At 44.5% G+C, this 26,863-nt stretch overlaps 2 protein-coding genes and 1 long non-coding RNA gene across 8 annotated transcripts; 2 read left to right on the top strand and 1 right to left on the bottom strand.

Moving 5' to 3' along the window:
- The first annotated feature begins 16 nt into the window (after positions 1-16).
- HEXDC (hexosaminidase D) lies at positions 17-8,002 on the top strand. 2 transcript variants are annotated; one of them, XM_017834860.1, is made up of 12 exons: positions 17-82; positions 265-374; positions 470-557; positions 1,466-1,630; positions 2,631-2,814; positions 3,459-3,530; positions 4,252-4,447; positions 5,096-5,178; positions 5,980-6,058; positions 6,136-6,237; positions 6,747-6,836; positions 7,681-8,002. In XM_017834860.1, exons 1-12 carry the CDS (start codon positions 17-19, stop codon positions 7,847-7,849), a joined length of 1,404 nt encoding a protein of 467 aa, XP_017690349.1. In that variant the 3' UTR covers positions 7,850-8,002. The 2 variants fall into 2 exon arrangements, with proteins under 2 accessions (XP_017690349.1, XP_017690350.1); XM_017834861.1 differs by having other exon boundaries at positions 43-126.
- Positions 7,685-21,289, bottom strand: CUNH17orf62 (chromosome unknown C17orf62 homolog). 3 transcript variants are annotated; one of them, XR_001878011.1, is made up of 9 exons: positions 21,177-21,289; positions 18,832-18,959; positions 17,693-17,734; positions 16,374-16,447; positions 15,343-15,439; positions 13,979-14,123; positions 12,907-13,433; positions 8,267-8,396; positions 7,685-7,798 (listed from the first exon to the last, which is right to left on the bottom strand). XR_001878011.1 is itself a non-coding variant. In XM_017834862.1 (7 exons), exons 2-7 carry the CDS (start codon positions 18,914-18,916, stop codon positions 13,304-13,306), a joined length of 573 nt encoding a protein of 190 aa, XP_017690351.1. In that variant the 5' UTR covers positions 18,917-18,959; positions 21,177-21,289; the 3' UTR covers positions 9,351-13,303. The 3 variants fall into 3 exon arrangements, 2 of the variants coding, with proteins under 2 accessions (XP_017690351.1, XP_017690352.1); XM_017834862.1 differs by lacking the exons at positions 7,685-7,798; positions 8,267-8,396 and having other exon boundaries at positions 9,351-13,433; XM_017834863.1 differs by lacking the exons at positions 7,685-7,798; positions 8,267-8,396 and having other exon boundaries at positions 13,413-13,433; positions 13,949-14,123.
- Positions 21,290-21,332: 43 nt separating this feature from the next.
- Positions 21,333-26,612, top strand: LOC108507155. Of its 3 annotated transcripts, XR_001878005.1 has the most exons (5): positions 21,333-21,499; positions 22,079-22,203; positions 22,982-23,100; positions 24,048-24,375; positions 25,083-26,612. It is a non-coding gene; the product is annotated as an uncharacterized LOC108507155 (long non-coding RNA). The 3 variants fall into 3 exon arrangements; XR_001878004.1 differs by having other exon boundaries at positions 24,048-26,612; XR_001878006.1 differs by having other exon boundaries at positions 22,079-22,252; positions 24,048-26,612.
- Positions 26,613-26,863: the final 251 nt, after the last annotated feature.

Here is a 26,863-nt window from a genome sequence, read left to right as displayed (position 1 = left end):
CAATCGAGGCCGGAGCATGCGGCGGCGCCTGGTGCACCTGGACCTGAAGGGCGCCGCGCCCCGCGCGCCGTACCTGGAACAGGTGAGGGAGGGACCTGGGGCAGGTGCCGGATTTACCAGGCACAGGTGAGGAATACGCCTGGCGCAGGTAAGGGGTGTACCTGGGGCAGGTGGGGAACATACTTGGCACAGGTGAGGAGGGGACGGGGACAACAGGACTCATCCCGGCCCGGCCGCTCCCCCGCTGTCCCCTCCCTCCCGCAGGTGCTTCCGCTGTTCCGTGCCCTCGGTGCCACCGGGCTGCTGCTGGAATATGAGGACACCTTCCCGTATACGGGGCCGCTGGAGCCGCTGCGGGCACCGCACGCCTACAGGTACAGCCACGTACCCACAGGTACTGCCATGTACCCACAGGTACCACCTGCCTGGTACCCCCGGTGCCCTGGGGCACTGACGTGTCTCTCCCCAGCCCCGCGGAGCTCCGGGCTGTGCTGAGCCGGGCGCGGGCGCAGGGCCTGGACGTGGTGCCGCTGGTGCAGAGCTTCGGGCACATGGAGGTGAGCGGGGCAGGGCTGGGATGGGGGAGCAGGGGGGGTGTGCTGAGCCGGCACTGCCTGGGGGGCGAGGAGGACAGTGGGATCCTGGGGTGCGTTAGGGAGCATTGCCAGCAGGTCAGGGAGTGATCCTGCCCCCTCTGCTCAGCCCTGGGAGGCACATCGGCAGTGCTGTGTCCAGTGCTGGGATCCTCGGGATAAGAGAAACACGGAGCAGCTGGAGCAGGTCCAGGGGAGGCTGCAGAGATGCTGAAGGGATGGAGCATGTCTGTGACAAGGGAAGGCTGAGGGAGCTGGGGCTGTTCAGCCTCCAGAGGAGACACTGAGAGGAGACCTCCGCAGTGTGTGTCAGGGTCTGCAAGGAGGGGGCAGAGCATGGACCAGGCTCTGCTCGGGGGGCCCAGCAATGGGACAAGAGGAGTGGGCAGGAAACAATGCCCAGGAAGCTGCACCTGAACACGGGGAAGAACTTCCCTGTGCAGTGACCCAGCACTGAACAGATTGACCAGAGAGGGTGTGGAGTCTCCCTCACTGGAGATATTCAAAAACCATCTGGACACAATCCTGTGCCGTGTGCTCTGGGATGACCCTGCTCGAGTAGGGAGGTGGGACCAGATGACCCACTGTGGTCCCTTCCAGCTATGATGTGATTCTGTGTTGGGAAATTTCTGATGTAAATCCTGATGTTCCCATTACCCAGCTGTGCCAGCTGCAGGATTTGGCATCAGGGTCACACTGCACCATTTCCTTCACCCAGAGACCCCCCAGCACCATGAGGCACAGCCGTGTCCCCCCAGCCTGTCCCTGGTGTTCATTCACAGGCACACCCAGTTTTAGCAGGACCTGGTGACAGGGGACACTGCTGTGCCCTCGTTCTGTGGCTGCTCCCCAGGCTCTCCTTTCCCTTGCAGTTTGTGCTGAAGCACAGGGAGTTCGCTCATCTGCGGGAGGTGCCGGCGCTGCCCAACGCCCTGAACCCGCACAAGGAGGAGTCTCTGGCGCTGGTCAAGGCCATGATTGACCAGGTCATGGCCCTGCACGAGGGCCTGGAATGGTTCCACATCGGATGTGATGAGGTGGGACTTCTCTTGAGCCTGGAATGTTTTTCCTTTGAGGAGGATGGTAAGGGCTGAGACCCTGTATGGGCCATTTACTTAAGAGCTGGACTCGATGATCCTCATGAGTCCCTTCCAACTCAGAATATTCTGTGATTCTGTGACTCTGCATTTCAGTTTGGGTGGGATTTTGGGGACAGAAAACACAGCTCAAGCCAGTGTAGAAAAGTCTTTTTGACACTAAATAATTCCAGAAGCACAGGATGCCATTTCTATTGGTCTGAGTGTAATATCAAAGTATTGAAAGCAGCTTCTTAAATCTAACTCAGCACTTGGGTTTAGGTCAAATGAGTATTTAAAGTGAGATTAAAGTGAGATTATCCATTGGAGCTGTTCATTACAAATTATATGAGTTACTCAAAATAAGCCTTTTTGTGGTGGGAAATGGTGTTATTTTTTGTCTTGGGAGTTTTTATAAAGCAAAATGCTATTTAGGTAGAATAAATGTGTTGTGGGTAAAACCTGCTCTAAACCAACAAAGAGTTTAAATGCATATCCAGCTTAACAGGCCTGAATCCACTCTCTGCATGGACCAAGTATGGGGGGCTGCACTTGGACATGCCCCCAAGTTGCTTTTAGACTCATACAGATGATCTCCTTCCCTGAGACAGGAACCTCGTTTTATATAACTCAGGACCTGATGTATTGCCAGATTTAAAGGTAATAAATGTGGTGAGAGCTGCTCCTAAGAACAAACCTTCCAAAGGCAAATACAGCATTTAAATATTTTAGTTTCTATAGGAAAATTCCCTTAGGATCACACGTAGTCATGGCCACAGTCTCCTGCAGACTGATAGAAATGCTTGCAGTGTCTTCAGCACTGAGAGGTGCTTTTGAATATGTCCCTCAGGGTGTCCCATCTGGGCAAAAGGTTTGGAATATTGTATGACTTAATGATACTGTGTCAAACTCATTTTCTTTTTCTGTATAAGCAGTCAGGATTCTTTGCCTGATGTTTCAGGTCTACTACCTCGGTGAAGGAGAGGAGTCAAAGCAGTGGCTGCAGCAGCCAGACAACACCCCAGAGAAGCTGTGCTTGGCCCACATAAAGGCAGTTGCCAGTTGTGTGGCCTCATCTTACCCCAGGGTGACTCCCATCGTGTGGGACGACATGCTCAGGGGGATGAGTGAGGAAACACTGGCAGGTGTGTGACCAGGGATGGGCTGAGGCATGTTTTGTGTCATACCAAAAGGTTTATACAACTAGTTAAAACAGACTTGCTGGCACTGAAAATAATGAAAACAAGAAGAGTTGATATATATATATATGTTTGACCAGAGAATAGAAACGCTCAGTCCTTGGCTGTCACAGACTTTCTGTGTGACTGTGGGCCAGTCTGAACACATACACTTAAACAAAATGCTCATCCTGCAGTGGTTGCCATCAATTCTACTTTCTCAACACATTCAAATAAAACAGCCTGTGGTCCAAGTCTAAATCTCTGTGCCTCTCACCACCTTCTAATGTTTGTTGTTGCTCCGTGCAGCACCTGGTCCCAGTGGTGCAAACACACAGAGAAGCTGCAGCCCTGTGAACACCTCTGTGATCATGGTGCCCACCATGAGGACTCAGACACTGAACTGTGGGGTAGCTCCAAGACCTTGACATCATGAGTCTTGTTTGTTGAAAAATATGAAACCACTGCTAAAATTTGAGTAGTCTGAGCACAGATGGAGTTCCAGCATTTTCAGAGCTACCTTACACGTGCTACTGCACCAATAATCTGTACTTAGTTCTCACTTTTACCTGGCTGTTTTCCATTACTTAGGAGAGCTCTGTTCCTTCCAGACTCCGGGGTCCCACAGCTGGTGCAGCCCATGATCTGGGACTATGCAGCCGACCTGGATGTGGAGGGCAAAGGTTTGTGCTTCTCTGCTGAGCTGTGTAGAAGCAAAGAGCTGTTTAAGCAAAATAGCCAAAGCAAGACTGTGTCATTAAAACATACCTTAGTTGGACACCAAGCAATTCTGTTTTTGTTAAATTGCTTTTTGTTGCTTTAATGGCATAAACACAGCTCATTTGATTTCACATAAGAGCTGCTATTATTAATTTTCTTTTACTATTTATGTTTGTCCTGTGAAGGACTTGCATTGTCTGCTGCTTAATTCTTTTCAACACTGATGGGGCATTGAGAGGTTTTTCACAAGCACTGTTACATCAACTCTCCTCACACTGAAACCAGTGGGAGCCAATAGCCCTGTATTGAGCAGCTCTGCAAAAGAAGCTTCAAGGCTTCAGACATCTACAGAATTCAAAGGGAAACTCCAGTCAGGCATTTAACATGCATGAAAATATTTCTTTGTAGGAAGAAGAATCAGCTGTCAGATGTTGTGCAGGCTTGTTACATGCCCAGGGTTCTTTTAGCACTGTAACAATCCAAGGGAATGGAATACAGTTAAGTGGGCACATGAAAACAGGAGGGCAGCCACCAAAAAGGCTCCTCAGAGAAGGTGTCTGATGTCCCATCCTTGGGACCTCAGCAACCTGTTGGAACTGGACCTTGGTTCCTCTTCAGCATTTCAGCCAGGGCTGAAAATGGAGAAGACTCATGCTGTGAGTGTCCCTTTGTGTCTCATTGCAGTGCAGCTCATAGAGAAGTATCGGAGATGTGGCTTCTCCAAGGTGTGGTTTGCAAGTGCCTTTAAAGGAGCCACAGGAGTGAATCAGTCCCTCACACTTATTGGGCACCACCTGAAGAACCACCTGGAGTGGCTGGAAGTGGCCAGCAGGACCCCCCCTGATGTCCTTGAAGGTATCGCCCTGACCGGCTGGCAGAGGTGAGGAACAGCCTTTGAAACGGTTCCAGGGATAACACGGAGGCAAACTTCCACCCCAGAACTCCCTAAGAGGTACAGGGAGGCTGGGGAGTTGGAAGGGAACTTTGCAACCCTGCAGTCCTTCCTGGCAGTCACTGCTGAGCCTCGGAGATCCACTCAGGTGGTACAGCACTTAACCAGCAGGAGCAATTGTTTCGGAGACACCACCACCAGCAGATTGGGTTTGAAAGCTTGAATGTACTTTGTGCCACCTAAACTGCTTATAGAGAACATAGTTCATGCATGGTGGATGTATCTGAATGTCTGATGTGGACTCAAACAGAATGAAGTTGCATAAGAGAGAAGAACTTGTTCATGTAAAGAAGGACTAAAAGGTTTTTATGCAAGTCAGGAGGTCTGAGGGAATACCAGAGAGCTGAATTCCAATTTCTCTCTCTGATTTGCCTTGAGAAAGTAATTTGATTTTTATCTGTTCTTATTAGTAAGACAGAAATACTTTGTTTTTCAGGGATAGAAGGTCCCTTCTCTGAGACAGAAACTGATGTTTCTAAAGCTCTTTAATTTTAATGATTGAAATATTAAAACTTCCCATTTATTTAGTATGTTCTGCCACTAAACTGTCTAATTAATGGATTTTTTTTTACCTAGGTATGATCACTTCTCTGTTTTGTGTGAGCTTCTCCCAGTGGCAATTCCATCCCTGGCTGTGTGTCTGCAGGCACTAAAGAATGGTACAATGACAACTTTATTCTCTCTCAGCTAATGCCTTGCACAAGAGGGAACTGCCCTTGCCCTAAGGTTGGCACAGGCTTATTATATTTTGAGGTGGTTTGACTATCTGCTCGTGGTCTGAATTGTGAACAGTAAATTACAGTTTGCAGTATGGCAGCAGAGAAGCCTCTTGGCCTAAGTATTTAAAAATAGCCATTGGATACTCATCATTCATTATGTTCTAACCCACAAATGATGAAAAACTTCATGTCTATACTAAAAAATAAATTAAAGAAGCTGAATTGCTTTTTAAACTGATTTGAAACAATACTGACATATAAATTAGATTCATTTAGTTTAGATTTAGATCTTGCTTAAGTATAAAAGTTGCATTGACTAATCAATTTTCTTAAAATGGATGTAGGAAGGACACTGCCTGGTAAAATACTTCCTGTAGTTCTGGTTTCTTTACAGGCAGTTGTCAACAGAAAGGGTTTTTTTTTTTGTCTTGCTGCATTTCTTATTTTCAAAATAAAGCCCCACAGGTTACTGATTTTTAACTCAGGCACTACAAATATTCAGCATCCTGAATGGGAGGCTCAGAGCTGGGAAGTGCTTTACCAGAAAACTGTGTGAAAGACCATGTGCTCCACTTCCCACCCACAAGTGTTTTTTCCTTCTTCTAGTCTCATTTTACCTTTTACAAAATCTCCATCCAGGAAGAACTGCTGAGCCAATGCAGAGTACTCCAGAAAAACCCTCTTGTATGACTGGTTTGGTTCCTTAGGTTCCTTTTGCTTATTTCCACTGTCTTCTGCCAGGTGGCTACTCTGAAAAGGTTAAAGAAAATGTGGAAAAGCTCCTGGGAATGTCTAACCTGGAGATTGATACTTACATGAGGTAAAATTCCAGCTGGAGAATTCGGGTGCTTCTCGTTGCGTGGGAAGTTCAGAAACTAATGGATCCTCTTTGTCCAGCACAAGTCTGGGCACCTTTCCTGGGAGCAACATCCTCACCCTTGTGACACAAGTGAGCTTCTACCTCAAGTCATCAGTGGATGAACTTCTCAAAAGGAACAGGTAATGAGGTTTATGTTGATTCCCTGCCTGGCTGCCCCAGTGTCGGAGCTGCATCACCTCCAAGTGGGGCACAATTCCAGCAAAGTGATTTAAATATCAAGCTCTGCATTGCAGGCATCATTGGCACCTCAGCAGAACATAATATTTAGCTGAAAATTTAAAATATTTCAGCAGAATTCCTAAATACTATGTGCTGCCTTATTTCAAGCATCTGGTTCTTTCCTGAGTTACATTTTACTGCTATTTAAAGTTAAAATGAAATTTTTGAATGGTGCAGTTACAAAAAAAGGAGCTCGAAATGAAACTTAAACTGCAGCAGATGATCAGTTTTTATCATCTGCCAAGAACAGTCTTTTACAAGCTAGTTCCAAAGATACACAGACTTATATAAACTTACTCCTTAAGCATTATCTCTGCTAAAGTCTAAAGTCTTATTACCTCCCTGTCATCCTACAAACACAGATGTCACTGCCCTTTCAAACTCTGCTCCTATTAACATCCATTTTCAGGTATGTCACAGGCTGGTTCAGCCCCTACCACAGGAAAAGGAAGATTATTCATCCTATAATAATGCACCTCTTCCAGCCAGATGCAGTCAGGTAACACCTCTTGTTTTGCATCACATGGGAAATAGTCTGTCATATTTTGGGCACTCAATTACAAGTTTTGAGTCCTTGCCTCTTTCTGTAATTATCTCAGAAGCATCAGTGGGAATCAAACAATATCAAGTATTCATAATATGGTTTTAAACAGAAAATGCTGGGGTTGGATTTAGATGATCAAAGTTCCCTTCCAACTCAAACCATTCTATGATTCTAGTTTTATGTTTGCCTGCCTTCTGATGAATAAGATCTTTGAATACAAGTACAAAACTGGTCTCCAAAAACCTCTCCCTTGTCTACTCCTGTGCACCTCACTGCACTGGTTGGCCTTGGTATAGGATTTCACCATGGACCAGCTTCCAGACAGGGATTGGAATAAATCCAGACCCTTTTCCCAGCTCCTTGTCACCATGTGCCATTCAGAACTTGTCCTACACATTTTGCCAGTTCATGCTGATTTTTTTTTTTGCTGTGATAAGGTGAATATCCCAACTGCATCTACTCTTTCTGATAGAACCCAGAATTAAATTCCCAACAAGTCTCACAGCAGGTTTCAGTTACACTTAAAATGTGTATAGTGGTTTTCTGAGCTCACATCTCGGTACTTTAAAAGTCATTGCATGAGAAAAGTGCCAGGATTATTGGTACTTAAACAGAAACAGCATCAACCTTTTGCCATCTGAACAAAATCAAGTCCTTTGGGCTCTTGTAATAGATGCTTCTTTTCCTGTAAAGTCATTTTAAGGACAGCACTCCCTTCCTAAGGCCAGTAAGCCAACCCTCCCCTGAGGCAGAGCTCACCTGCAAATGTCATTGTTCCTCCCTTCTCATTTCTGCTCAGTCTCCTCTCCAAGTGGAATGCTGTGGTGCAAGACCTCCAGGCAGCCATGGAGCAAGTGTTCCACCAGTGTGCTATAGAGGAGTGGATGGAGGAGAACGTCCACCCCAGCCTACAGAAGCTGCAGCAAGTGGTGGATGATTTAGATGAAGCAATAAAAGCACAAAATTAGGGGCACTTCAATTAGTCTGTCTCATTCCATGGGAAAACATGGCTAGTGGAAATCAGCAACTAGTCATTGAGCTGGAGTTTGTCATCTGGAGAGCTGAACTGTGATTAAACAACAGGGACCTGAGGGCAAGAAGGAATTTACTGGTGTAATAGACTTCAAGTCTATTTTAATCTTCCTGTCTTAACACACGCTGAGCCTTAATTCACCTGCCCTGTAAGTCAGGTTTGCTGCCCTTGCATAACAGAATGCAGGAGTCACAACTCTGGAGAAAAACCCAGTTTCTTCCACATTTAGTATTTGTAGCAATAGTTTCTTACTTAACAATACCTGGAAAAGTTCTACAAGTTCTACTCCAGTCAGTGCCCAACATGTCCACCCTTTGCAATTTTTATAAAAAGAAATATTTAGGATACTTACACCAGTCTTTAGGTCCTTTTGTTCTGTCCTGCCACTCCCCCGCGTGTCAGCTGTGCTGTGTCCTGCCATTCCATCACTGGTCCTTCCACAGCAGGGAGCAGTTCCAGATTTTGGGTTGGAGTTTTTCAGTCTTTGAAACACATAAAAGCATGGGGCTTAAATCCTGCTTTGATTAGCCTGAGGTCAGGGGTTAACATCCAGCCTTTTGCAGAGGTCTGAGCAAGGCCCTGTCAGGTGCTGACAGGTGACAGCAGAGGCAGAGGGGACAGGTGCCATCCCAGGCCAGAGCCAGAGGGAGCTCCAGGAATAGTGACCCTTGGACTTGGAGGGAAAACTGCCAAACAAATGTTGGGCTGCTTCACTGCCTGCCAAAGCATCATTTAACCTCAGCTTAGTCTCACTGCCACAGAAAAGCACCATCCTGCTCTCTAAGGCACCTGTTGAGCTCTGTAAAACCTGAAACCAGGTTTGTCCCAGTTTGAGGCATGACTTAAAGTTACTAAATATGAGGGGAAAATGCTGGTTTATTCTGCTTTAATATCAAACTTTTCATATTGTGTGGCAATATATTTTGTGGACGTAACTGGAGCAATAAGAGAAACACCACAGTGGAAATAATTCAGAAGTCTTGTAGTTAAATACATCACCATGAATATTCAAAATATTTACTTGCGCTTCACTTATTCCTTTAAATTTATTTTTTTTTAGAAGCACAGGTATTGAAATTTTCTTGGAACAATCTCTAGATTCAGAAAGGACAAGTACAGCATAAGACAAACTTTAACTTTGTCAGTGAGAGCCTCAGTGATTAGGTCCACATGCAGATTTTATTCTAAAAACAAGCAATTGCTATGCAGACCTTAATTACAAAAGTTACATGCCTTGAACTAAACAAGATCTTATTTTCCTTGAATAAATCCTTTGATACTCAAAAGGATGTTTGTGGAAATGTGCTTCTTTTTTGTGTGTGTGGCATGTTGGTTTGGTTTAAAGGAGGGAAGATGGAAATATGTTCACCAGTGGAGAGCTGGATCCCCATTAACTCCTCCAGCAGGTCCGTGTCAAGTAGTAATTTAGACAGCCATTAATATTTTAATAATTTTAATTAAAAACAATACAAAATACTACAGTGATGCAAAACAAGTTATCAAAGTTGATTTTATCAATGGACTTTTTTTAAAAAAAAGACAGTATAACAAGGCCTTGCTGCAATTCTACTTGCAATTTTACAGTAAAAAAAAAAAAGGCAATTTCTAAACAGTTTCAAGAAGGATTTTTGCCTCTCAGCAATCTATGACAGTGTCAGGACTAGCACTCTTTATTTACTATTAAGCCAGCTGAGTTTTTGGTATCTGTAACTTCATAAATACAGCCCAAGAGTCAGATATCAACTAGACAGTTTAAATACTTTGATTTTCTTGCACAATTGACGCTACTTCACTGTGAAATATCCCAATATTGGATTACACCTTACCTAAAGCAGTGTTCTCCCTCTCTACAGCATGCACTCCATGCACTCTGGCTTTTGTCACTACAGCACAGTTGTGGTAAAGGACATGACAGAAAGGGTTGGGTTTATGGGGCAGGGTGTTAGGTCTAACCTAAGCTCTGGTTTTAAATAATTTCTAAGTCTTATAAAGTACAGCTGTCCAGGCACAAGTCAGTAGATGGCCTGATATGCAAAAATGACAACTACATCTCCTGTAATACTGTCTCAGGAGTACCTAATTTCCTAACAAAACTAGTCTTTCACATCATTCTTTGAGTCCAAGCCACTTCACACCAGGCACACCTTAGGCTACATTTACTTTCAAACTGGGCCTTTCAAACTGCTGGGCCCAGGAGGAGTGAGGAAAACCATCCAAAAAAGCCTCTGGCAAAATGGTAAGAAGTGGCAAAAGAGGAGGATGAGACAGGACTAGTCCAAAGAGGGAAGAACAGCACCTGTCCTGAGTTAGCACCTGCTGTCCTCAACAGTTCTTCAAGCTGCACCACATCACCGAGGAGTGCACAGACACTGCAGAACCAAATCCATGTTTAAGGCCATTTGCAAGTTAAATTTACACACACACAGTTACTGCAAAACATGATAACACAGTGATGTCTTCCAGCTACAAAAGATAAAGTTTTTGAGGACAGGAAGCAAACGTGGACCAAGAGAAACAAGAAGGTCCCAAGTGTATCAGACAGCAGTGCCCAAATACACCAGGCAGAACCCACAGTAAGAGACAATTCCCTCAGTGCTTCCCTTTAGCTCAGACTATGGAATTCAGGTTCCCATTGGAGCTGTACTTGTTTGTACAGTGGCAGAGTTGCCAAATGGAAATGGCACTGGAGGGAATGGCTCAGCTGCTCTGAGAGGCTAAGGAGTCAAAACACCCCTCTCAGACACACAGTGCATGGCAGCTCATCCCTCTCCTGCCACCACTGCAGGACACTGAGGGCTGAGGGGGACACCACACAGCACCTTCAAAGAGGTGATCACTGGACATCAACCCAAAAGGCAACTTACTCCACAGGATGTACTTTAAGCCATGTTGTACCTTATTATAGGTCATTCCCCTTTCTAGGGATTCTCAATTTTCCTTACCTTGTTTCAGTGTTTGTGTGAGACATTGCATAGCCCATAAGGACATCCATGACTGACACCAGGAATGCACAGCAAGCTGGATGCACAAGAGCTCAGCAGAAGCAGGACACAGGATGCAGGGCAGGGTCACACCAGCAGACGTACCTTTCAAAAGCTGATTTTAACTGGAAAACTACAGCATGGTTTACATCTTCCATGGAATGTCAGCTCTCATGGGAATACAAAAGAAACCCAGTATAGCTATGACTGAATGCAGGTAGTTTTTCCTGTTTTATCCATGGTCCACTCTGTGGGCTCAGAATGTAAGTGCAGTGCACACCACAAATGGCCTCTGCATGTCCTTGACACAGAGCAGCAGTTACCACAGGCTGTGCCTACATTGTACCATTAAATACTCTAGGCTTTTTCAGTATTTCTTACTGGAAGTCCTGAGAACACTCATCATTCTCACTTTACACTGTCGGGAAAAAAAGAGTTCTCCAAATCCCCAATGTCATTCTCCTCTCTCTAAAAGGAGCACCACTTGGGGTATAGACCACCATGGATTTAAATGAGGAACTCTCCAAGGTGTTACACCCTGCAACATTTAAACAGGTTTGATAACTATGCTCAACCTACAGCTGTGCTTCAGAATAAAGGCCAAATTCAGCTAATTGCCTAATTTTCCCACGTTCATACACAGCACCTTCCCAGTTGCAGTGATGTGGGGTAGGGACTGAAAACCACATGATTATGCCACCGACTCAGAGGACTTTACAAACATATACTGGCAGAGGTCTGCCTTGGTACCTGATGTGATTACAAGGGTCTTTTCCTATTTAAAGGAAACATCTCCCTGTTGCAGGGAGATGACCTTCACACTGCCAGCACTGAGCCTTTGCCTCACAGCCACATGCCAGGGCTGAGCAGCTGGAAGGCAAATCCCGGTACAACCTGGGTTTGGTCAGAGCAGCAGGTGCTCAGCTCCAGGTCTGTGGAACACACAACAGGACAGGGCTTCTGCTGAAAGCTTTTCAGAGCCTTGTCTCTGTAGAGGTAGAGCAACTTGAAACACAAACACAGGCTCTTAAGTCCTAAAGGAACTGCTGCCAGAAGACATTTGCTGCTGGCCAACCAAAAGCAGACAACAGTTACCTTGTACCCTGTTCACATTTCCTAGAAGTTACTGTGTAAGTATTTTCTAATTCAGGGTCTTAAGACTATAAGATTCCTAAATAAAACCTAGGGAACTTCAGTACAAGCATATTTGAAGGAGCTTTCAGCTCTTTACAATTTTGTTCTTGTACTGACATACTGATGTAGACACCATGGAGTTTTACTTCTAGACAGAATATGTTGACTTAGAGAGGTAGCTTTTACTTCAAAAAATACCTTGAAAAGTTAATATTTTAACTATTTGTGAAATCATTGGTCAGAACAGAGGACACCACACACCTGGAGTAAAACATGGTACAAGTCAAACGTGGAATCTACCCCAGCTATCTTAAAAAAAATTATTATTTAGCACTTCGGTATTTCAAGTGAGGAAATACTGAACAACTCTAGGCTACCATGTTGTTTGACATCAGACTTTTCCCTGCCTAAAGTAACAGATGTCCTTGCTTCCTTTCTAAACACACAGTTAAAATAGTAAACATTGAGGTCTAGGAAAAAGTTATTCTGTCCTGGGGCAGTCTGTGCCCAGAAGTGAAGCAGAACAGGGTTAATCTAGAACATCCCAAAGACATTGAATCATCAGCAAGATCATTCTTCCCTTTGCTATTCATGGCTCCTCAGCCAGTCCAAGGGAAGTTAAAACCATGTTACAAGTTAAACAACCTGGTGTTCCGAATTCCAAGACAGGTACTCAGACTTAAATTTCCATGGGTATCCAATGGCAAGTCAGTAGTAGAGAATATAAAAGTGCCACTACTCTGCATCACCTAATTGCATATATTAAGCTGCTTAAAATGGATTTAGCAATATATTCAGTCATAACATTTCAAGACAAACCTCAAAACGTTGCGTCAGGAGTTACAAATTCAACTCTCCTACACCTCATGTACTGTACCTGCAGCAGATGTTTGCAGTAAGAGGCTGTTTACGTCTGCACCTCCACTTCACTAATGGGAAAGCAATTATTTCATACCAATCCATCAATAAATAATTATTCCTAGACAGGTTTGGTGAGCTGACAAAGTTCAAAAGCCAGCAGTGTCCACATGCAGGAATTAAGGCAGAAGAGCAAATGAAACAGAATTTGCTTTGGACTCTACAACAGCAATTCTTGGAACGTGGGTCTCGAAGCAGTTTAGCACTGAATGAGGTGCATTAAGACAGATTCCTCTCATTGCAAATTGTAGAGAAATGCCCAGGCCAAGGTTGTGAGGGATTTCTTTTTCTGAAGAACAATCGGAGTGTTTTCCAAATGTGTGAGAGCCTCTGCTTGCTTCAGCTCATGATGTCTGTCAGTATTTATCCTGTGGTTCATCTGCATCACTCGCCTCTGTTTCGCTGCTCTGAGAGAAATCTTGGGGGCTTTCTACTCTGTGCAGCTCCAGAAAACTAGTAATGAGTTTGGCAACTGCTTCCACATCACTGTGGAAAAGAAGAAACAATGGAAGAGTTAGTGGAACTGTGGTGCTGACAAGACAAGAACAAGCACATTAAATCTTGGGAATAACTGCTTGGAGGAACTACTCTATATGACATACAGATCAGGACTGACAGCATCCCACACCAAGCCATTAGTTCCACATCAGAACAAATCAATCCCTTCCCCAGTTCCTGCTGCAAGGGTCCTTATTATCAATGCTTAAAACAAATCCCCTGTTAACTAATACACTGAATGTTTGCAAAACAGAATTAATCCCCTCTGCCATTGCACAGCTGAGGAAAGTAACTCCAGCAGACATGCAGCACTAAAGGGATCTTAGATATCTAAATATGATCCTGATAGATGGCGTTACCCAAACATCTACAACTGAAAACCTTTAAGGTTTAAAAGGTTTCCAAACTGAGTAACACGAGGTCATACCAGCAAGTCTGAAAACTGAGCTTAGTCTCAATAATCGGCACTTATTGACCCATGTGATTGGTATTTCCCACCTTACTCATTCTAATTTAACAAGTCCCCACTGCACCTTCTGCAGCCCAGCACTGCACTCTGGGTCAGGGGGTGTGAGAATCCAGTGACAAAGCGCAGCACCACCAGGTAACCCTTCCCAAAGTACCGCACGGGCTCCTCCTCCACGTTCACGTCCCGGATCTCGCTCAGCAGAGCCACCACTGCAAACACAGGTGGAGAACAGGGCAGTCTGTCAGCATTGATGGAAACCCTGAGCACTGAGTGACCTGGGTGACAGGGGCTCTGCTCCTGGACACCACTGCTGTGACCCCACCCAACCGGGGCAGTCCTGCATCAGCAAACAGCTGCTGAGCTGCTCGGGCAAAATAAACACGTACAGGGTGTGAGCGCAGCACATCTCAGCTGGTACAGCCCTGAGGAACAAGATCTACAGCCTGCCAGGGACTGGGGACCAGGCATTTGTTAGCTGTGTTTCCCACTTTAATGACAGTTGTAACTATTTTTCTGTACAGAGCAGGTAAACAGGTATGGAGTGTACTGAGACTGAACAAATACTGAAATATTTAACTGCTCAGAGCACCTGCATCCCCACGTTCATGGTACCCAAGAGAACTATTTATGTTACCAAATATTACAAAATAACCTCTCAGGAAGAGATGTGCTCAGCTCCCCAATGTATACATACACCCTAAAGAGAAGTTCAGAAACATTAAACACCCTTCTCTCCACATCTCTTATCTTCCACCTCCAAAATGAACGGCTTAAAAACCACTTCAGCCTAAGGACATTCCAAATGTTGCCAGTTTTCTAAGCACATTAAGAGTTGCTTTGAATAAAAGCTCTGACAGGGAAGAGGATCCTACTTTAGTTTGCAACAGAACTCCTGACTACATTGCAGGTTCTGTTAATCCAACAGGAAGCCCAAAAGACACCAGGTACCACATTAAACTGAGCCCACTGAATACGCTGCTTTAATTGCACATTATATACCTGCAGGATGCAACATTTCTGCTTGCAAAGATCTAAATGTTTGCCTGCTACCAAAAGCAGATTAAATTACAGAATCTCAAGTTCTGGATGCAAAATTTCAGTTTTTCCAGCAGTCCCACCTGCCAAGCAGGGGAGCCAAGGGAAAGGTCAACCTGCACATGAGCATCCCAAAGGAATGGCTAAGATTGCTCTGGAAAACAATGTGCAAGCCCAGCTACCTTGGATTAAATAATTAACGAGATGCATTCAGCACATGCAAAAGGCTTTTGGGCCCTGAGAGGCAGATTGTTACATCTGCTGCTTGGGAACAAAGCAGATCTGGCAACAGATGCAGCTTAATTTGAGTACAGAACTCCTGAGAACCCATTAAATGGGCACATATCCATTTCTTCTGCTGCTCACATCTTCTACCAGATGCTGCTTTCTCACCTTGTTCATGGCCTCCTTTGGACAAGGTCAGTATTTTTTTGTACAGATTGAATGTTTTTAGGCAGACTGTTCCCTTGTTCTTATCAAATACAGCTTCCTGTAAAATTGAAAAAGAAAATCAAGATTTTCTTAAACACACCATCAATAGCTATGCTTCAAAGTAAAATAAAAACAGTTCTGTGGGAAAATAACTTGGTAACACAGAAAAATACATTGCTAGTTTAGAGACATTCCTCTATCATTAGACTGTGAAAATCACAATCTTGCTCTTGGTTTTAGCAGACTTTACCATATCTCCTGTGTTACTTCTAGGAGGGAGTTAAAACTGGGTTCTTTGCCCCTCTTGCCACATTCCTTGTGTCATGAAAACTTTGCCCGGAATCAAATGTGAACACTAACTTGTAACTCCTGTAATTTTCACTTCTGGTGTCTGCACTTGGCATTCCAGTGCTGTGCTCTCTGGGCCAGGCTTACACCAGATCCCAAATATCCCTGACAGTCCATGAAAAGAGGATGTCTCGTGTCTGAGCTGCACATTCTAACACAACTCAGCTCAGCAAGGTGACAATCCTATCTTATGGCTTATTGCTCTCAGTTCCCAACAAATCAACATCCACAGGATTATAAACCAGCTTACACCATTCTTGTCCCAGAGGAAAACAGCTGAGCATCCTGGAAGGTCAGAGCTCCCCTATTTAATGTTCTGTCTATAGCTGGCAGGGCAAGTACAAAATCATGTTGTGGTAGCTGAATGTGCTGGTCATTCACCCTCTTTTATATAAGGCCACAAAACATTTTGGGGCAAGTCTCCCCTTAAAAATACCCATGTTTAGCTTCATGTTTTCATGCTTAAATAGTCAAAGAATTACTGCCCTAATTCTAGTCCCAGTATAGCAACCCCAGAGGGTTTCCCCAAAACCAAAGGCATAACTGGTCTGTTTGGACTGAGCAAGTGTGTGGGGCTGCTGGAACCAGCATCTGCCAACTGCTTCTTACTCACACCACCTCATTTCCTGAGTTCAGCATCTTACCTCCCACTGCTCCAGGTTCTGTGCTGCCACAAAGAAACACCCAGCCATATAGAAGAGCTTCCATGCCAAGCTGTCTGAACAATGCAAAAAATACACAAATTTAGCTTTTTTTTTCCTTCTTCTTTGTTATTCAGACAGTTCTAAAAGCAGCATGCTCCCTTTAAAGGCAATAAAAGGAAAAAAAGGTTTCTCAGACGGAACATTTTTTTGCCTTTAGTTGTACTACAAGCTATTTTACAGCTCTCAGGATGAAAATAGAGAAATTCTTCACATTTTTTAAGAGACTTCATTCACACTGGGCTTCAAACCACATAGAATTATAAGCATATGTTATTACTGACAAGGTTGTAACATTGCATCTTTCTCTTCTCTAAAAGCAAAGGCATCTTAAAAGGCATCCACAAAACTGCCAACCCGCTGTCAACCACCAAATATTTGTGCTGCAGAGGACAAGGGTAAGGGACAATAAAAATTCACTGAAGCAAACATGTTTCTGCATAAAAGGAAGCAGTTGGCCCTCCTGACAAACAAACATTTGCATTTTACGTCCTGGAAATGTTTACATACAGCAGCCTGAGCAATTTGCTTACTCAGGTTTTCAGAGTAGAACTGTGCTCAGGATTGTTTCACAAAACTTTGTTGCAATGTCTTAAAATAAACAAGGCTGGTTTAGCTGGTGGCTCAAGCAGCTTTCACTGTGTTTTGCTCTTTCATTAACAATACATGGATTACATTGGCAGCATATTCCTACACACCATTAAGTTTTAAAATTGGATGTTAACAGGATGCAGCAGGAGAATGACAGGGCAGCTTCCAGGATAAATCCCAGAGGTGGAAGGAGAGCTGGCATTTGGTGCAGTCTGCTCTACTGCAGGGGGGGAAGCAGCAGGAGCTGTCTGATCTCTGAAGGTGTCTGAGTAATCTCTGCCAGTGATGATGTGACAGTTTCCAGAGAAACAGAGCACTTCAGTCAAAGGCAAAGGAATCATTTCATTATGGGGGCAAATAATCACTGTGTGTCTTCCCAGGAGAGCTGTGAGGACCAGCTGATCACATTTACAAATCACACACAGTACTAAATAGCATTATTAAAAATACTCTTGCAAATGGAAAGGGAGGCTGAGTAAGAAATAGAGCATTAAAGCACAGTAAGTCATGCAGGCAACAATTATTACTGGTTTTAATATTCATGTCACGAAGTGGGACAGGTACCTCCACTGCCTGTGTAAGGCCTGACAGAAGCTGCACAGGAGTCATCAGCATGAAAAACAGATCAACAGGAAAGAAACAATCCTCAAAAAAAAATTAAAGGGCATTACCTGCACTGTAATAAGCAGCAGCCAAACCTATGGAGGCTATGCCTAGGAGGAAAGAGGGGAGAATTAGAACAACAAAAAAGTCTAAAATTCCCTGATGAAAAACATAACTTTTCAAAAAAAGGACAATTGTGATTGCAACATGAATCACTGTATGAAAGTCAGTTATTTTTTTTTCTCCAAACCCAGAATAAAAAATCTTGCGTTCTGCAAAGGCACTCAAAGTGCATGGGCCGAGGTCAGAAATAAAAATGCTGTGACACAACTGGGAACAGAACCTCAGAGGGACTCAGTGTAACCATTACACCACACTTCCTCTCAGCACAGCACAACTTGGAGCCTGCTGACACAAACACTGCAACCGTTATTTGTCCCTTTAAGTGCCCCGTGGAGCCAAAAGAATATTCTGCAATGAAGTTGTGTCAGGAGCTGCCAGCTCCTTTCTCCCAGGGAGGGGGAAGCAGCTGAAGGGTCCCTTGTGCCCCAGAGGCTGCAACTGCAAAGATCTTGGCTCAACATCACTGAAAGCAATGACAACCTCGTGGTGTCACCCAGCTGGAAAGCAGGATATGTCACATTTTCCCCACCAGCTCTCTCAGTACAGCCCTAAGTAGTTTATTTTTTCTGTATATTAGTGTTTATAAAGATGCCTTTCAGAGCATCCTGTATGACTTCCCATTTCATGCACAGCAGCGTTAAGAGTTCACCACCAACCACACACGAGATCCAACCCCAGCACGGCCACACTGCAGTTTTCCATTTCTGAAAACTGAGATGTTTTTCAACCTAAGAATGCAGCCCCTTCAGAAACTTCCCATTTATATGCCTATATGGCATCTGATTTTCTGCTCTTGCTCTTTCAGGACTCCCTTGAAATTCTGTTCACGAGCTCCTGAGGTTCTGCAGATGACAGGCTGAAAAACGAGCAGTGTCACAGTGAGACTGCCACGCTGAGGAGGAGACTTCAGACTCGTTTAGTGGCTGTGCTAAAGGAAGAGTTCAAAGCATGATCATTCCTCTTCTTGAAAGAAGAATGCCTGGAAGACAGGCATCTCTTGTTAGGGGCTCTTTCAGGAATTTACTCTATGACCCTCTTCCCTCAAAGCAAGCTCTGAGACAAACAGAGGAACACTTGGTCTTACCAACACAGAGGGACCAGGACCGGATGCCAGGTGACCTCTTCAGATGAAGGAGGGAACTCGTGCGGTTTTCAACCAACATGTACATCTTCAAAACCTCCCAACAGCCCAGTGTGACTCATGAAACCTCACTGGACAAAACAAACAAACAAACAAACAAACAAAAAAGTAAGAACTTTAAATCGTTGAAGACTCCACTCCTCTCCCCTCCTAGCACTTTTTCAAGATTTATCAAGTCTTAATCTAGATTATATAAGATGTCCAGGGTAAGAACACAGTGTTTTTGCACAGGAAGAGCAACATGCACACTTCAAACAACCACAAAGAAAAACTGTTACGTGGACAGTTGCATAATATCAACAGGAATCTGAACTCTTGGAGAAACTTCTCATTTTGAGTGGAAGAGTTCTCTTCCTTTCTATCACAACCAGATTCCAGAAGAAAAGTGTGGAAAACAAGAACCAGGAACAATGTTGTTCCTAATTCATGAAGCCCCTCAAACAAATAAAACAAGAGCAGTGGAAAGTTCTTGGACAGCATTTTTCCTGTCAGCTGAAAGGGCTGTGTGAAGGACTAGTCTGGGAGCTGGTCCTGCACCTCTGACATCGGGTCTCTCAGCCCTGATGACACACCAGGAAGGGGTTACAGCCACAGCCAGGCAGTGCCAGTGTCCCATAATGCCACAGATGGCATTCCCATCTTCTAAACCAACTCAAGAATATAAAAAGGAGCTTCCAACAACAAGTATGTTTGTCTTTCCTCAACAAGACCATGCCTTCAGCCTAGGCAGAAACTAACAGTACAGATTAAAAAGGTGGGTACTAATTAAAACCATTAAGAGCTGGGCAATCCCATACATCATTCTCAGTAAGTTTTTGCTCTTTACAGAATAAAAGCAGGGAGTCATTTAGGTTGGAAAAGACCTTTAAGATCATGACAACCAACCATTAAGCCAGGACTGCCCAGTCCACCACCAAACCACGTCCCTAAGCACCATGCCCACCAGGGATGGTGACTCCAGCACTTCCCTGGGCAGCCTGTCCCACAGAACCAGTTCCAGGAGGTTGGCAATGAGCTGCCCTTAGCTGCCCATGATAACAGGTTTCCAGAAGAATGTCAGCATTCATCAGGTTTTGAATAACCATGAAAAACATGTAGAGAGCAGGCCCAAGCACATCCAGGTTCTTACAAAAGAAAAGTATGTGATTTTCGGTCCTTTAGTTATCCTGCTGTCCTTGGATGCAACATGACACTCCTGCAATTCTCTGCTACTTTGGATACAAAGCTCCAGGGGAGCGGATTTAGCCAAGTCCTTTCAGTTAAACAAAAAGCACCTATGACTTTGATTTTAATCTCTTAGCAACACATCTAAGAGCATCTGAAACCGAAAGAGCCAAAACCACTTATGCATAAGACACACTCCATCTCCTCCGGATGTCAAGCATTAAATTTTAATTTTCAAATGACTCCTGTGAGTTGCTCTCAATGTACCGGAAAATATCTCTGCACTTACAGTGCCTTCTCCTGCCTGCACCTAAAAGATATCTAAAGGTTATCAAATGCACAGAGATCACTGCAGAAATCTGGCTGTATTTCACAAATATGACACCCTACTTATAATTCACACAACTATGAGTTAAATGCGTTAATGCAAACTTTGGTCTCTCCCCCCATATTCACTAAGCGAAGTCATTAACCATTAATCATATCCATTAACCACGCAAATGAGTCTTGGCTTAATGTTGGACACTCAGCATCAATGGAATTGTCTCTCACAGGTTGCTGTTTGCAAGAGAGGGCCTCACGGGATAAAAAGCACCAAAGCCGCTTCTTAAATTTACATTTAATAAATAAATCATAAACGTGGCTTTAAGCGAATACAAAAGTTTAACTAGGAAAATTTTACGATTACAGACAAAGAGGTGGTTTTGGGCTGCTGTTTCAATTCAATTTCAAAACCTCAGTTTTGCTTGAATTTGTTGGGTTTGCCATTAAACCGATCTCCAGCACCAAAATAAACATTCTTATGCTTCCTCCAAGCCCTCGGCTGAGAGCGAGCCAGCAAAAGCCATTGAAAGGAGCCCCTTGAAAGCTTCACCGCCAATATCCATCAGGGATATCCAGTCAGGGCCACGCATCAGGCGAATTTTCTTTACAGAGCGCATTTTTTCTTTACCTCCCACTCCTGCACCTGCTCCCCCCACCCACGGCATGGGGGAGGCACGGAGGACCCTCCCCACACAGGGAGCAGCGCTGCCCAAATCCACCCAACGCGCGGGTTTTATTTCCTCACGCACCCCGAACCGAGGCCCCCCTTCCCCCTGCCCTCACCCCCGACCCCGCGGTACCTGCCCGGCTCCGGCCGCGCTCTGAGGGACCCGCAACCGCCGCGACTCCCGCGCCCTCGCACAGAACCCGCCTCAGGGAGGGCCGGACGCGCCCGCCGCCATTTTGGGTGAGGGCAAAGGACGGGCACGCGAACAGCCCCTCCCGGCAGGGCGAGGGCAGCGCCAAGATGGCGGCGCGCTGCCAGTACTCAACATGGCGCCTGCGCCCGCGGTTGCGGCCGAAGTAAGAGCGTCGATGTTTCCGTGGTTATATTACCTTAGCGGTGCTAGAAACGAGGGGGAAGCTCGTGCGTTGGCGGATGAGAGGAGTGTAGTGCTGTAGGGTGAGGCTGGGTGTGCGGGAGAGCCTTACTGGGCACAGTTTGATAGACCCGCGCTGGGTGAGGTGGACACGGCCCCGTGCGTGAGGCGGTCAGGGAGGGCGAGGAGCCCCTGCGGGCTGTCCTCCTGCTCGGGGTGTCCCTGTGGAGGTCGGGGCACCTCTGGGCTCCCAATGGCAGCACTTAGGGCATCACTGTCACAGAGTGCTTGCACTGTGCTGCAGCCATCACAAAATCACAGAATAGTCAGGGTTGGAAGGGACCCCTGGGGATCACCCAGTCCAACCCCCTGCCCAGGCAGGGTCACCTGGAGCAGGTGACACAGGAACATGTCCAGGTGGGTTTGGAATGTCTCCAGAGAGGGAGACTCCATGCCCTCCCTGGGCAGCCGTTCCAGTGCTTTGCCACCCTCCATGGAAAGATGCTGTCCTTCTCTTGAGGTGGAACTTCTTGTGTCTTAGTTTATGGCCACTGTTCCTTGTTCTGTAACTGTGCACCACTGAAAAGAGTCTGGCACCATCCTCTTGGCAACCCTTGGATATATTTATATGCGTTAATGAGATCCTTCTTGGTCTTCTCCAGACTTACCAGGCCCAGCTCCCACAGTTTCTCCTAAGAGAGATGCTCCAGACCCCTCATCATCTCTGTGGCCTCTCCTGGACCCTCTCCAGTATCTCCTTGTCATTCTTGTACTGCTTCTACACCTGGTAATGCTTCTTATCTCTGTGTATGGGCAGGAGGCTGCAGGAGGGTGAGGTTTGTAGTGATTTCTCAGTGTCACAAAGTTGTCTCAGTGTCTCCTCAGAGAAGTCCCACAATGGGACCTGGATTCCCATTGAACTGACTGCTTTAAGTTTCCCAGTCTTCAAAATGTAACTCTTGATACTTGTGAAGGGTTTTGCTCCTGCTGTTGATTTTTTTTTCCCCACTAGTAAATTGTATCTGTTGCCAATATGTTGGTTTATTCCAAATTTAGTAATACTTGGTATTTTTAAGCCTTAGCTTTCAGCTTTGATAGCTATGATGGTTATAATAATTGAATGCAAGGTGTTTTTGTATAGCTTTTATAATTGTAAACAGAATCCTCAAAAAATTCATGTCATTGTTCAGAAACTCAGGGGGATTTGCAAAGCAGAAATATCAGTGATAATCTTACAGTTCAACATTGATGTCATTACCTTAGTGAATTGTGTATCAGCTAAATGTTGGGTTTGAAAATCTGTTGTTTGGAGAGGAAAGTTTCTGGCTCATTTGAAATACTGAGTGACTTTCCTGTCGAGGACAAGTAGGCTAGATTTGGAAAATCCTTTGTGTTTCAGTTAAACATCATTCATATGGAAAAAGCTGTTCCTGTTCAATCCATGTCAGGCAGGAGGGGTGAAGTGCACACATCTGTAGTTTAGTTTAACTTCTTAAATTCCCGTCATGTAAATCAATGTATAACTTCACCTATGAATGATATTTGGTCCTCTCTCCGTTGCACAGGAATGTCCTTCCTGGATGACATCTGATACCAACTGATCTGCAATTTTTGTGTAATTCTGTTAATGGGAAAAGGCACTGAGGAACTGCAAGAATGAATTGGCCTCCCTGTGAGTCACGAGGTACCAGCTGCTGGATTTGGATGAAAAATAGGAAGTAATAAGTATCACGTGTCCTCAACCCAAACAAGCAGCTGACTGAGTCTTCTGGGAAGAAATTTATGTCTAATCAGTTGTCAATCAGTTTTTGTGAGCAGCTGGTTTCTCTGGAAACCAAATATTAAGCCATTTTGAGTGACACAAGACAAAAGACTTCTTGTCTCTAGAGCAAAGTGAAATAAGTAAGAAATTCATCTGTCCCCTGCACTCAGCATAAACCACACAACATATCACTTTGTTTTAATCTTGTTACTAGCTGCAAAAATATTGCAGTTCTGCACTTCTCCAGTTCTGCAAAGGCCATGGGCAGATAACTTGATATGACTTAATTTAATTATGAAGTTAGAGAGAAATTATTTCAACCATGGGAAATGCCACACACACACACACACACTCAAAACTGGAATATGGCAAAGATCCTTGCAAGCTTCTGCTATCTGTTAATGATTCTTACAGCATTTTTTCTAAAATCTGGGGGTTTTTACACCAGCATTTTGAAGGAGGTGAGTAGTGTTATGCCTACCAAATAAAAAAAGGGAGACAAAACACATTTTAAAAGCCTGATCTTGGACTTAAAGAATAGCATGAATTCCAAAACGTGTTGCTGCAGAAACAAAAACTATTTGCCAAAATAAACATTCAGTTGACTGTTCGTAGACTTCTTGCTCGATAATATAAAAATAGATTCTCTGGAAGTATAGAAATGCAATTTGTAGAGTAAATACACTTGTAACTGTTAATTCACTGATCTAAACCCAAGAATGTGCAGATATAACAGAACTGGCCTTTATTTTGCATTAGTTTGACACTACTGTATTTCTGGTCCTTTTTCCTAATTTCAGACCATTCTCCTAAATATTCCTTTCTAGCTCCTTACACTTCTTTTTTTTTTTTCTTCTTCCTCTTCCAAGGTCTTAAACTTAGAAATTCAGCTGTGCAATAAGCATGTGATCTCATCAGCATGCCAGGAGAAATTCCCAGAGCGCCTGATCCTCAGCAGTTGGTTGGAAGCACCCCCAGACCAGGGTTGTTTTGTGGCTGGATGGAATTGGCTGCGAGTCCCGGTAGAAATGAGCTCATCCCAAGGAGTGAGCTCTGCCTGGTGTCCCCTGACCTCTGTGGGAACAGTGTGTGTGCAGCCTGCAGAGCACTGATTTCATGGAATACATGTTTACCAGCTGCAGCCAAGATTTATTGCCCAATTCTGAGTGCTGTGGGGTGGCCTGTGCAGTCACTGAGGTGAGGAGGCATTTACAGCTGGCAGTGCCTTGCAGAACTGATGTTCAGCCTGTAACAGTTTCTTCAGTTGCTTGCAACAATTTGTTTTCACAGAGAATGCTTATTTCTCCATTTTATTCAGAGTGTAAATGTTTCAGGCGCAGGGATAAATGTTACATGGAGGGATGGAGGCCAAATACATCAAGAGTGGCCCTAAAAGCAAGTAATACCTTTAAGTGCTACCCTGCTGTTGACATAGGAAAGCTTTTAGGTGGTGAGGTTTTTGGGAAGTAGCTTTGCAAAGGTGATAACTGTTACCTCCCCAGGGCACCTTAAAGCAGGATGGTGCTCTCTTGTCTGAGGTTGTCAGGCCTGGTGTGATGGTGGGTCGTGGATCTGGTGTCCTGTGGGAAAATGGCATCCATAGTTAATGGAAAGCAGAGGGTGCTCTTGGCAATAAAATATATGGGACATCTAATTATCTAATGATTAGATAATAATTATTAGATAATAGATAATAATTAGATAAGTATGATCTTATACTGTGCACTGAAACAGAGACTCTTTGCACACTCTTCAGTTTGTATAAGTTTTTGCTCTTTTTGTTTGAATCCTTAAATTGAAAATAATTCAGTCCAGGTATTAAGCTAGAGGATGAAATAGGAATACTTAAGGCTTGTACCAAAGATGTCTTTAATACTTCTGCAAATGTTTCAATTTCCATGCAGTTCTCTGGTTTTCATTGTGAATATGAAGAAATATGGGGGAAAATTTAATCTCCTGCCTTTTGATGATGTGCAGAAGCACAACCAGTCCTGTAACAGATGAGTAAATTGGTTGCCCAGAGAGATTGTAGATCCCCATCCCTGGAAGTGTCTAAAGCCAGGTTGGAGAGGGCTTGGAGTAACCTGGTCTAGTGGAAGGGGGTGGAACAAGATGACCTTCAAAAGTCCCTTCCAACCCAAACCATTCCATGATTCTGTGAAATAAAAAATACTTTAAATATGATCTGCACAGTTACAGAAACATCCAAAACTGACATGTCTTTTGAAGAACCACAATATCAATTTTGGATAATGAATATAAGCATAATCATCAAAATGTGAAACAGAAGGATTTTAGCAACACATTCCTAATTTAGAACTTCCTTCTCTGCTATTTCCATATTGGTCAATGCAACTGTGGCTGTTGTGTCCAGGTGGAATAAGCTGGGAGGTTTGCACAGCTTTTTAGTATGAAAATACTCATTCAAAGGAACAGCAAAGAAGATGTCAAATAATGCTGCATTCCAGCATGGAATTGCAAGGAAATGCAAATTCTTAGGTCGAATAGGGATTGCTCTGGAATGGTTGTGGTGCTTTTAAAAAGCTTGAGTTAACATGCTAATGTGAAATGTGAGAGTGTTTTCAATGAAGAGGACAGACACAGAAAATTATTACCAAAGCTATTACAGTTTTTACCTCAAGCCAGGATTTAGTGATTTTTTCCAGGGTATAGGTAAATAATCAGCAGCTTATTTTTCTTTAAATGGGCAGTAAGAAAGTTTCTGTTTGCTTTCATTATGGTAAAGGTAAGGAATTCTTGATTTCTTTGACCTCAATGACAACTCGCCTGTAGTCTGTAAATTAAAGAAGAAAAGCCTACATTATTTTTACATTCTTGTCTGAGGTTGTCTTTAGTATCCTTGAAATGAAAGAAGTAGTTAGAGCTGTGTCCTTGGGTGACAAACCTCTGTGGCCGTGCCAGTCTCCAGCCCCTGTGCTCAAAACCTGTCTGTGGATTAACGCCTTAGAGTTCCCTGTAACAGGAGGGGATTTCCCGGGGGCACTGGGTAGAGGAAAGTTGCAGTTCAGGCAGGAAATTGCACGTTCGTTGGAAGTTCTGCGGTTTGATTTCTAAAATGTCATTTTACACTAGACAAACTTCCCTGCGCAGCTGTGGGCGTGTGCTGTGCACGGGGGCTAAAGGAGCAGCAAAATGTGGATTGAACCTTTCTGTCGAAGGACCACAACCCGAGGCTTAGAAAGACAAGAAATCACAAGCACCTTAATTAATATCTTGGGGCCTCTGAGGCAGTGGGAGGCTGATGTGCCCGTTTAATAACGCTGGACATAAGGGTGTGCAATTGCTGCCCGGGAACAGCATCGCTGGTTACTTGTGTTTTGTTACGGAAACGCGAGACCGCAGCACCGCGCTTAAATAAAATGGTGATGGTGCCGCATTTAGCAACTCGCAGGGTGTCGTTTCATTTCAGAATTAAAATGAGAAAACAGAAATCGGGGAGGGGGGGGAGGGCGGAAATAACCCTTTGTGTGATAGAACTGAGGAGCGCGTTGTAAAAAATATGCGGGGACGTGTCGGGAAAGCAGCGGAACCTCGGGCACGGCCGGGCACCACAGGAGGCGGGGGGGTCGGGATGTGGATGTGGATGTGGATGTGGATGTGGATGTGGATGTGGATGTGGATGTGGATGTGGATCGGGACGGGGCTGGGGGTTCCCTCGCGTACG

This window comes from Lepidothrix coronata, unplaced genomic scaffold (genome assembly GCF_001604755.1).
Source record: "Lepidothrix coronata isolate B3197 unplaced genomic scaffold, Lepidothrix_coronata-1.0 Scaffold242, whole genome shotgun sequence".
NCBI classification, from domain to species: domain Eukaryota; kingdom Metazoa; phylum Chordata; class Aves; order Passeriformes; family Pipridae; genus Lepidothrix; species Lepidothrix coronata.
The sequence above is the reverse complement of the archived record's forward strand: the minus strand, read 5'-3'. Positions and strand labels throughout refer to the sequence as shown.